The sequence below is a fragment of the Pleurodeles waltl genome, chromosome 5, assembly GCF_031143425.1.
Source record: "Pleurodeles waltl isolate 20211129_DDA chromosome 5, aPleWal1.hap1.20221129, whole genome shotgun sequence".
Taxonomy (NCBI): Eukaryota; Metazoa; Chordata; class Amphibia; order Caudata; family Salamandridae; genus Pleurodeles; species Pleurodeles waltl.
Window position 1 is genome coordinate 1,195,646,227 of NC_090444.1, and position 12,473 is coordinate 1,195,658,699.

At 41.1% G+C, this 12,473-nt stretch overlaps 1 protein-coding gene across 1 annotated transcript in view; it reads right to left on the reverse strand.

Moving 5' to 3' along the window:
• Positions 1 to 12,473, reverse strand: part of SEC63 (SEC63 homolog, protein translocation regulator) — a 620,356-nt gene that overhangs the window by 519,370 nt on the left and 88,513 nt on the right. The window contains exons 3-4 of the mRNA XM_069235447.1: positions 11,775 to 11,889; positions 4,618 to 4,730 (exon numbers count right to left, since the gene is read on the reverse strand). Of these exons, the coding sequence (XP_069091548.1) occupies positions 4,618 to 4,730; positions 11,775 to 11,889 (228 nt within the window). The remainder of the gene's footprint in view (positions 1 to 4,617; positions 4,731 to 11,774; positions 11,890 to 12,473) is intronic.

Here is a 12,473-nt window from a genome sequence, read left to right on the forward strand (position 1 = left end):
TTAATACCCAGATAAAGATGATCATCATCTATAAGGAGGAAGTGAACAAGGAGACAGCAGAGCATAAAGCCTTTCTATTGCAGAGCAAAATTACCAAACTGCAGAAAAACCTTTAAAAAAAAAAAAAAAACTCATAAGCTGGTTTATCCTTACATCAAAGATGATTACAAGAAAATATATGATTCAGATGCTGAATCCTAAGGGAAGAGTAAGTCAGGGTCTTCATTCACAGACTTCAATGAGTGGCCATGCTCTACTCCAGAAAAAACTGTAGGGGGAAACATAGGCAACCAAGAAGTGGTTACTTTAACCCCACGTGTCCACCACCACAAGTAATGTTTTGGCCAGGGAATTCTGGAGTCCAGCCATTCCCAGGCCCACCACAATCCCAACATGTGCAATTCTTCCAGCAAAACCAATGCTTTTAGGGAGAGGCCGCAGGAGAGGAAGACGAGGAGGAAGGCGTATTTAGTGGGACAACAACAAGGAGACAGGAGGAAGGAATACTCAGAGCCGGGCTCGAGACCAACAACCAACAGGCCAGAGCGGTCTATGAATATGGCTCTGAACCTTTCAGATGAGAACCTCTCAGAGGAGCTATCGGTACTCAATAAGGGACTTTGTTCTGTACCAACAAACATTGATTAATTAAAAATGAGATGTGAGTTGGCAGTGTTATTTTTATAAAGATACAAGTAAACAAGTCTTCTTTCAAAACAGCCTTCTCACGGACACAAATTATGGACATACTAACCTGAAAAATAAATTAACATTTAATCCACCTCCCCCCACAATACATTTGGGCATTTGAAGAGGCAGTGGTAAAAGAAATTGAGGAACTAAACCCGAATAAAGATACTTTTCACAACTTAACCAAGAAGGAGAACACAGCATTAGACACCCTCAGTAAGAAAAACGATCCGGCTATTAAACCAGCAGATAGGAGGGGTGCGATTGTAATACAGAGGAAAAATTATAGAGAAGCATGCCTCATACGTGTAAAGAACACCAGAAACTACGTGACCCTCTGTTTAATCCAACAAGAGATATTCGAGACTTTAGTAGAGGAGGCCTTGGACAATGGTTGGATTACTAAGAAGTAACATGGCTTCCTTGTGACAACTGAACCCATTATGCCCCAATTTTACACCATCTCGAAGACCCACAAGGGCTGGATGCCCCCTCCAGGCAGGCCGACTGTGTCAGATATAGGTGCGGTGCTTGAACCACTGTCACTGTACATGGACTGCTTCCTTAGACCCCCGGTAACACACACAAGATCCTACATCCTGGACACTAGACACCTGTTGAACCTACTATGATCCCTTGAAAGAGAAAATGGTCTGTTTTGCGGGAGAGGCACTGTATACAAGCATCCCTCAGGACAAGAGTCTTTGCGTGATCAACAACTTTCTACTAGAACAGGAATAGACCTGGGCTGCCCCAATCCACTGGATAATGAAACTGCCAGAATTGGGTCGTAAGGAGAATTTTTTCACTTTTGAAGACCAAATATTTTTACAGCATCACAGTACTTCCATGGGTAGCACCTTCGTTCCAAGTATAGCCTGTATCTATATGAGTTGGTTTGAGGACCAACAACCCACATGGAGACGGGATACTGCTGCAGTGGTGACATATCGACAACATCTTGGTGATATGGCACAGGCATGACACTACCACTGAATATTTCAACTGATGGCGCAATGAAAGAAATCCATTCCTCAGCTTCATAATGATAACCAACGGGAACCAGAGTATCCTTTTAGGATGTTAATATCACAGAGTAAGATGTGAAACTTACCAGCTCCCTGTACACCAAGCCCACGACCGTAATCGTTTGTTACATTTCAACAGTGCTCACCCTCGGGCATTAAGAGAGAATTTAATGGTGGGCCAGTTCTTACAGATCAGGCGTAACTGCTCCCACATCCAGGATTACAATATTTAAGCCAAGAAACTCACTGAAAAACTGAAAGAAACGGAGTATCCTGAAAGGATCATTATCAAGGCACTGAAGAGAGCACAGAATTTCCAGAGAGAGGCTCTGCTGGAAACTAACATGAAGAAGCACACTAATTCCCTTATCTTTGTGATTACATACAGCACATCATCTAACACCATCAAAAGGATCATAAATAAACACTGGTGTATCCTCAGGTCAAACCAACTGACCTTCGACAAACCTTTGCTCTCATTCAGGAGAAATAGAAGTGTCAGAGACAGACTAGCACATAGCAACACATGGCAAGGGAACTCTGAACAGCAGATCATCCTCTGGGATTTCACCCCCATCAGGGGACACTTCAATTGCGGCACTTGCTTGGTGTGTCCTTTAACTTCACAATCTAAAACAACTGATCTCAGCCTTGCCACCCCCTCGGAGCAGAGGGGGCATACAGACTGCAACAATAACAAAGTGATATATGTCATTTACCAGTCCAGGTGTCCTTCGCTACATTGGAATGACAATGAGAAAGATCAAAATCAGCATAATTGAACACCAGAACACCATCAGAAGCAGAAAAACATCAAAAAGGTTTACAGGACACTTCCTAGAGAAGACTCATAGTGACAAAGATCTGCATTGGTCCATCACTGAGAATATAGCTGCTCATTCAACAGAATTAAGAAGAGGCTCCTAATAAAAGAGCAACAATGTGTACAAATTGCAAACATACAAACAGGGTCTCAAAGATGAAATATCATGTAACCAACTTAGTATTCACTAGTCCAACGCAAGAGTGCCATGACATTTAGATAACCCAGGAATCACCTGTATAGCCTTGGGATGTACTACCAGTACAAAAGGTAAGTCCAGCAATCAGACCCCACCCTCGGGTCTAGGGCATTATCATCTAGCATCAATGGTTGAGTTCCTCAGAAGTGAACTCAGAACCAGCACTTGGAAATAATAACTATTGCATGTGAAGACACATCACATTTTATGGAGTATCTATCACAGAGTACCGCAGGATTAGTAACATGTTTTCCCTCTGAGTGTAGTGATCTTATTTGCACTATAACCCAATATGTCCAGGAACTGCTGACAAAAGAGTATGACGAGTTCATCCCTACCCCCCCAACCCTATGAGACAGCGGTGGGAGCAGACATGATGAAAGAAAAGCAATGGGCTGGGCCAGAGCAGCAGTGTTTCTCGCCCCCCCTCCCCCCAAGCACTGGAGCAGTTAGGAGCCTTCCCATCTGTTTCCAGCCCTGGCAATATACCAGCTGCAACAGCAGACGCAGAGGCATTCCCAACCTCCAATTAACCAATTAATGGGGAAACTCGTCCAAACTGGCCACGCCCAGTGGAATACTTATACCAATCTCCCACTGCACCCATCTACCATACGCAGGGAAGCAGAGACAAGTAGGTGTTGGAATGGGTTGGGAACCTTGAAGAACTATGTGCTGAGATTAACTATACAGCATGTTGGACGCTGGTATATTGTCACCAGTCTCTCAATTTAATGTTAGAAAAACTATGGAATCCCTGTATGTTTACACCACCTAGCTCAGTCTGACAGTAGTTTTTTTATTGCAGTCCTTTCAGAGTCTGGCCACAGTGCCACCCACTCGTGCCCCCATAGAATTAGTATTCTTCATGACATTGGGCGTGTGTTTTCTAACACCACAATAACTAGTCTTACATTGCAGGTGTATATTTCTAGGTGAATTCAAAGCTCACTCCGTTCACTTTTCCTTGAATAAAAAAACCCCACGGTTGGGGGTCATGGTCGATGGTCTAATGTATGTATATTTACATGTATATAAAAAAAATGTTTTTTTTTAAATGCACCACATACCTTCCTGCTGAAGGTTTGCACTGAAGTTGTAATTTGGCACTTCTGCTTGACACCATTTTGATCTAAGTGTGTATGACACTGAATAAGACACCAAGGAGTGTATCATAAAAGTGTGCATTTTTCCTAGCATGAGAATAGTGTATGTAAAGAGGGGATAAGTATGTGTCATGGATGGCAAATCGCATGATGGCCCACGTTCTCATGCCATTTATGCTTCTGTGTGCATGCTTTGAATGCCACACAGAAATAAAATACATAAGACACGTAATTGGGGGAGTGACATGTTTACGATTCCACCCTGATGAATGCCTAGGACATTTTTAGGTAGCGAGTATAGGGTCAAAACATGTTGGTGGTTAAGGATCTTAGGACCATTACATCCAAATACCCCTACATAGTGCTCAGTTTTATTCATATTTTCCTATATGCCCCCCTAAAATAAAGGGATACCTTGGGAGTGGTTGAGGAATTTTATCTTTAAAGTTACACCCCCCATCTAACTATCTTCAGAAGTGCTCCCTGAGATATGGTTAAGCCCACCCTGACCGTTAGGAGTCAATGTGACCCCGATGATGAAGCATGTCACTATCAGAGTTGGTGAGGGTTGTTTCAAAGAAAACGGTTTGCCTTCCCAACTCCAGTAGGAGTGGTGTGTAGGTGTGGCGTGTAACAGATGTATTACGAAAATTATTAACCAGGGAAATAAAAAATATTTAAGTCAATTTTAAATAACTTTAAATAAAATACTTCAAAGTGTCTAAAAGCAGGCTCAAGCATTACAAACGGAATAGGTAGTATTTCACTTACGCTGCATATGCTTTTGCAATCCTCATGAACATGACTTCATCTCCTCCTTTATCTGGATGAAATTTAAGGGATAGCAGTCGATATTGTTTCTTAATCTCTGAAACTGTGGCACCCTTAAAAAAAGATTCTTGGCATTATCATTAAGCAATTGTATACACTGCATAGGCTTTAGCATATGTTGTAAACCATCTTGAAAGAACAATCGGCATATAGATGTGTAGCTTAATTAGAAGTGACACCTGCATTGAGTCGGTCTATTCCAAATATTATCAATCCTGCATTTAAATAATCAAATGTTTGTAACACTATAAAAATACTAAAAAAGAGCCATTTCTAATATGCTCATGTAAAACATCAATAACAGCATAACGTCTTCATTAGAAATGTTATTTTGTATTTTTAGTTCAAATAAAGCTAGCTAAGTAAGGTGTCTGTTACAGCATGTGGTTGGATAATATGCACCACACAAGAACATTTAAACTATGTATTTATTCTTTCAAAACTCTGGTCCCTTTTCTACTTCCTTATCCCCTGCCAGTCTTTTACTCACCACTATTTTATTTGTTTTATTTTACCTCTTCCCATGAACTCTGCAACTCTACCTCTATTTCCCATGTTCCTCCTTCCTTTCTTAGCAATCCCTTGTCTGCTAATGTTCCTTGCATATTACTCCATTTAAAGTTAGAGTACAATCAATGAAGGAGCCCGAAAGCACAACTCTCCTCCTCACTTAATATTCAACAATTAAATATAGAGTAGCAACTCATCAGTTGTCACAGTTTTGCAGATATTACATGAAACTTCAAGTTCCCCAAGATTAAAACTGAGAACTCAATGTAAAAAAAGGGTAAGCAATCAAAAAAAAACAAAAAAAAAAAAAAAAACGCTGTTGAGCGATATCTGGGAAAAGAGACGACAAAGAATTTCTTACCTGTAATTATCGTTCTCCAGTATTGGTATCTTTCATAGATTCACCTGCTTGAATCATTTCCCGTTGTCAAAGTGGGAGTCCCAGGGTACAATAGTAAGCAGTATAGATCAGTCTAACAGGCTGCAGAGTTCATCTTACAGCCCAGGTCCAAGAAAAGGGCCAAAGTTGACCAATGAGGCGACAGCACCCTTTACAACACTCCCAGCAGAGGCATTTTCCCTCAGATTTTGTAAGCACAAGTGGGAAATACCTCACCGGCCAAGAAGGAGAGCCTCTAAGGGAAGGAGGGTGAGTCACATGTGAATCTATGAAGGATACCAATACCGGTGAACAAGAGTTACAGGTACGTAACAAATTCTTTCTCAGGCATTAGGGTATCTTTCATAGATTCACATGCTTGAACCAGAACAGCTAGCAGTGCAATACATAACAAAATTAGACATGAATATTGTTAGAAATGAGGTCTCTAGTTAGCAGAGATATACACCATTGTCCAAAGTGAACTTGTTGAAGCTTCCCCCAAGAACACAGCAACAATCTGGCATCTTTCTTTCAGCAAAAAAATCTCAACATTTACTCTGCCTTCCCTTCAAGCACCCTCTGTTCTCACGCTCTTGGAGAGGAACGTGTTAATGGCTTAGCGGTGCTTTCATAGTTTTCCCCTCTCTCCTCAGACCTGGTTGCTAAATTACTCTCTACCCTCAAATTCGGTTCCCCACTCGATCCTGCTCCTCGTGCAATTTCAGCACTAAGGTCCTCTGTCATAGTTCCAGTTCTGACCGACATGTGGAACTTTTCGCTGTATAGCAGTACCATCCCATGCCAGTGGAAACATTCTGTAGTTAAACTCCTGCTGAAGAAACTTAACCTAGATGCAACCGTACTCAATAATTATAGGCCCATCTCCTTGTTGCCAGCCCTCTCTAAGACAGTTGTAAAACATGTTAATGTTCAACTTTCAAATTTTCTTGAAGACTACAATATTCTTCATCCCTCTCAGGTGGGCTTTAGGCCTCTACACAGTACAGAATCAGCTCTGATTGGAGTAACGGAAGTGGTCAGGAAGCGCCTTGATCAGGGATCTGTGTTGGCAATTATTCTTCTTGATCTTAGCGCGGAGATTGACACTGTTGATCACAACATTCTACTTTTAAGAATGAGGGAGATTGGAGTGACAGGCAGCGCACTGAGCTGGTGCTCCTAGTTTTTTAGAGAAAAGATCATTTCAGGTGCTAGGTCGGTCATTCTTCTCCAGCTGCTTTAAGAGCACCTGTGGAGTGCCACAGGACAGGTGCCTTCTCTCAGACCCACGTTATTTAACATCTATATGTCTCCACTAGCAAAGATAGTGGAGCCTTAAGGCCTTTCACTAGTGTCATTAGTGTCATACGCAGATGACTACCAGCTGATGGTCTCATTCTCTACTAAGAACAGCTCTTACGAGTGGTCACTCTCCCCATGCCTACAGGCAGTGTCTGAATGGATATCCGAATGTAAACTTAAGCTAAATGGAGACAAGACCGAGGTATTGATTTTAGGTCATTGCTCTCAGCCAGGCCTCAATCCCCCTTTGTTGCACTCGCTAGGGGATTTGCCCCCACCTAAGGTATACACCAAAAGCCTAGGTGTTTGGCTTGATCCATGGCTTACCATGGATCATCAGGTTAAGAAAATTTCTTCCACTTGCTTTGGTACATTTAGACTCCGAAGGAAGGTGTTTAAAATACTTCCACCCATTGCAAAGTGACTTCTCATCCAGGCGCTCATTATTTCTCGTTTAGACTATGGTAAAGCCTTATATCTTGGTTCCCCAAAATATGTGAAAAGGAAGCTACAGGGGGAGCAGAACTCCGCTGCCCGTCTCCTCTTTGACATACCCAGGCATGAATCTGCCAAAACGGCCATCTCTTCTCTGCACTGGCTCCCAGTGGAACAACATATAAAGTTTAAAACCTTGTGCTGTATCTACAGGGCACTACACAACAAAGGCCCCTCCTTCTCTAATGTCCCTTGCATCTTTCCATAAGCCCACCAGAAATCCCAGGTCCTCATCAGCCGCCTTAGCCTCAATCCCCATAATAAAAAAATCCAAAAGGGGCGGAAGGTCTATGAATTATCTCAGTGCCAAACTGTGGAATTCTCTTCCTCTTGGTCTCCGACAAACTAGCCATGAACTTACCTTCTATCACTCACTCAAAACTTGGCTGTTTTAAAGCTTTTCCTTAGTCTGTGTCTTTGAGGTCTGTGTATAGCGCTGGGGGCCTATGGGTAGCCATGCGCTCTATAAATTCTTATAACATAACATAACAAATAGGGACCACAATCCTAGTCAGGGTAAGTCACACACAATCCAAATTATCCTGTGCCCACCCTCTGGTAGCTTGGCACTGAGTAGGCAAGCTTATTTTAGAAGGTAATGTGTAAAGTATTTGTGCATTAAACCATACAGTACCACAGTGAAAACACCACAAAAGATACACCACATAGTGTTTAGAAAAATATAAGATATTTATCTGGTTAAATTAAGGTCAAAAGGATGAAGGTTCAATAAGCACAAGTTGAGATATCACTTTTGCAAGATTAAAAAGAGTCTTAAATCTTAGAAATCAACAGTTGTCTGTTTGTTTCACAAGGTACCTGGTTTGCTTAAAAAATTACATGCACGGAGACCGCAGATGAGGAGATGCGTGCAAAAATAAGGTGTGCATTGGAATTTCTGGCGCGGAACAGGCGATGCGCCATTTCTTTCCACGCTGCAAGGGGCTTTGCGTTGTTTTCTGGCACACAGTCTTGGTTCCTCACTGTGATGCGGGTTTCTCTTTGACACCCAGGGTGATGCTTGGAAATCCTGGGTGTGCGGGACCAAGTCACAGGCGTTGCATCGATCTGGTAGGCGATGCGCCGGAGTTTCACACGGCAGGCGCTGCCTCGATTCTTCGGGCTGCGTGGTTCTGGCTCGGCTGTGCGTCAATCTTGTAGGTAGGTGCGGCGAATTTCCAGTCACAACGCAGGCGCTGCGTGGGGTAGAAGGGAAAGAGTTGTTGGGCTCCCAATCACTATCGGCGACGAGGGCTTTAAGGTTTTTGGTGATATTTCAAGTTATTTTTGTTTTTTTCCAAACTAGTACAGCGGAGGAATTTGGCTTCAACACAAGGGCAAAAGGAGGAGTAGAGGGCTCAGATTTTAAGGTCTGAAGAGACCCTTTTACACTTTAACTCATGTGAGAAGCCTTCGGCAGATCCATGATGGGCCTTTAAGGTTTTTCTGCTATAATGGGAATCATGCCTGGATCTTTCCCTCCTCTTGGGAGTTTGTGAGGAGGTGAAACACTCATTACTTTCTCCCTCAGAAACAATAGCATTCTTAGATTTGAGCTTTTGGAGCCATATTAAAACACTTTCCTCACGATCTTTGAGGGTTTTTGAAGAGAAAGTTCTGCATATCTTGCCATCCCTCACCTTATGTGATGGCTGAAGACAATATATACACTTCTTATTAGGGTCTTCTGAATGCAGTCTTCTCTTGCCACAGGTAGCACATGGCCGGAAAAGTCCTTTTTAACCAGTTGCGACATACTGGCGAAGAAATAGATGTCTGAAGAACAGGAAACATGAACATACTGAGCAAAGCTCAGGGAGACTCCCTCACACACACTGTGCAGTGAAACTCTGAGGGAAGATGCCTCTGCTGGAAGTCTTCTAAAGGGTGCTGTCGCCTGAGTGGTCACTGGTAAACTTTGGTCATTTCTTTTTTAAAAAGGACATAGATAGGCTGTAAAATGAACTCTGCATTCTCTTTGCAGCCTGTTAGACTATACTGCTTACTACTGTACCATGCGACTTCCACTTCGACGACTGTGAATGCTTCAAGCATGTGAATCTATTAAAGATAACCGAATACTGGAGAATAACAATTAACTTAGCTGAATGCATTCCATAATTTGGAAGTCGAGCTCAAGTAGTTTTATTGCTAGGGTTGAATTAAGGTACCGTGGATGAAAAAAAGAAAGAAAGCCTTACTTGCAATCCTAGATCTCCATCAAGGGTGCTCTCCCTGAACACATAAGAGGTCAATTATCACTGTATGTGTGACTGGGGCAGATTTTGAAATATTTTTATTTCAAACTGAAAATAATGTGGGAGGCAACATGTTTGCCTTAATTGTTTTTAATAAGAACACAGAAAACTGTGCTTTTGGACCTAAACTGGAAAACTGACCAAGTGCGAATCTTGAGGGAAGCACTATCTCAGCGACAATGGGAAGTGAATCGGGGAGTTTGTAACAGAAGCAAAGAAAGGGAACATATCTAAATAGACCTCGATTCATACAATGATCCTTGGCCATATGGCAGTAGGTGAGACTTTGTAATGAGTTCAGGTGGAAGACCCAGGACAGGATTGCAACTGCGTCGCTTTTTCTTCTCTATAAAGGATTACCTCTGGCATTCATAACACACAGAAAAGAGTAGACACCAACCTCAAAAATGTGCCACCGTGGACAATGAACAAATCTTAAATTAAGCAAGTTGTGCATCCATTTTGTCTCACTAAAGGATCTGGTCTGGAAACCAATTCCAAGCAAGAGTGCTTATTAGAGTATGAAGCAATCTAAATTTAACAGCCCTGAAAAACCCTACAATCTGAACATTCCTTATCCTTCGGACGCCTTTCCTGGATTTACATGGAATGGGCCTGTCCTTTCTGTATGCAAGTTATAATGGAAAAGACCCCCATTTAACACCAGTCTGCTTGGAGGAAGCCAAACCTAAATATGCAACACTATATTGAAAAACAAAGTATTGTCTTTCTTTGCATAATTCATGTTTAAATAGCAACAAAAGGACCTCTTCTCATCCAAAGTCTGAAAGCACCTCTCAGACAGAGAGAAATGAAAAAACAAAAAGAGGTCAGAAAAGAGACAGACTGGTAGATATGAAAATCAAACAGAAACCTGCCGTGGAAAGAAGGGCGAGTTCTATGAGAGGACTTATTACCATGGATTATTGAGCATGGCAGAATACACACAGATTTAAGCTCACTTAGCATTCTGGCTGAAGTGCTAGTCACAAGATAAACAACTCTCCAGGACACAATGCAGATACATCTTTCTGTCTTTGGCGCAAAAAGATGGACAATCATTTCGAAAAGAAAAAAAGTACAATTCCCATGTAGAAGGAATTTCCTAAATGGGGAAGAAACTTCCTGAAGTCCTTTAATCACGAAACACAATGCCTGAGGGGTAACATTTACAATAAAATAATTGCGAAGTTCTTCCTTGATAAATTTGTCAATCTTTAAAAAAAATAAAAAAGACCTTCAAGACAGGAGCTAAAAGCACTTTAAACAGTGATAAGCAAAACTTAGCTGGTAATAACATTTCCTCAATGCATGTTTTTGGTTCTGACGATTGATACACCATAAACAGAAACCTGACACTTGAAGGTATATGACAATCTTATGGAAGAAATGTTTACCTCATTTAAGTGAGCTAAGAAATACCTTTAGGATAGCCATGCAGTCAGGTAAACACTTAAATTCCCATTGAGTAATTCTTTAAGAGCAAGGCCGTGAACCTCCACGATACAAAAGTAGGGTTGAGGAATTAAACACAAAACATAGTGGAGAGGATATTTAGACTGTATGTAAGCCTCTTGTAAGTGGAAACAGGCATGCGTTGAAGATATGGGTACCTGGAGAGAATCTTTGCCAAGGCGATTTCTGGCATCCAGCAAGGCAATGAGTGAGATGTGAAGAAAAGCTTAACTAATTTCTCTTGACCAGCGTAATAAAAAACATTCTGCAGACACTAAAGCTCCAAAAATCTGGACATCTATGCAATGAATTTTAGACTTTCGTCTTCAACAAACAGATCTATATTGGGCTAAAAATATTGGGCTAAATACATAAGAAGAATCCTGCAAGAATCCTCTTGTGTTCCAAAAGTTGTAACCGGAGTTTATTCTCCTTTCAGCTGTGGAGGACTACGTTCCATTTGAAGTTAACCCAAACATGCTGATGTAATGTTCATTACCTGCACGAGTGTATGCTTTAAAAAAGGATAAGAGCACCCCATTACATTTTGAAAAGTTATCCCCTGTATAACACTGATTTTTTTTTTTTTAATAACACTCAATTACAACGTCTAACAAAAATAAATGAAGGCCATTGACCAAGAGATTAACATTCATATTGGTGCAAGAAAAAAAAAGAGTAATTTGTTTACTTACTGGGTCTAAGCCTAAAACTTCGTAAGGGTTGTACTCTTGATATTCCCGGTCGGTTTTGGAAACTTTATAAGCAAGAAATAAAAATAAAGCCCATCCAGCAATGAGAGCTATTTTTCTGCAGATAAACAGAGAAAGAACATGTCAAGCATGAACATATATCCAAATGAGACAGTAAATGCAGTACTACACATTTCAAACCTTACAAAGAAATGGTACACTAATTTCCCCTGTTTAAAGATGACTTCTACTTACAAATGATACTGCGCTATGATGCATTACTATGCAAATAAGGAGCAAGTAACAACTGAGGTCCAATTATTTCAGTAGGACAGCAACACCTTATACCTTTCCATCTAATAAGAAACCAGCAAAGTCTTGACAAGTGTTTTTTTTTTTAATATCATGTTTGCAAATTTGTTAGGTTTGACACTGTTTAGGACTTGATCACTATGCATACAAAGTACATAAGTACAGGTATACTTGCTTTCATAGAAATGCCTTTCATTTCCCCACTTTCATTAATCTCCTGAAAAGTGAGGTTTTTACCTACCAGTTTTTACTACAGGGCAATCACTATTAGCTAATCCATTTCATTCTGAAATTTTGGAAAGCTTTACTATCATAAAAAATCCACACAAACTAGATACAACTTCTAGGGTTTAATACCTGAGGGCTTCCAAGGATAAACTCCTTGATAAC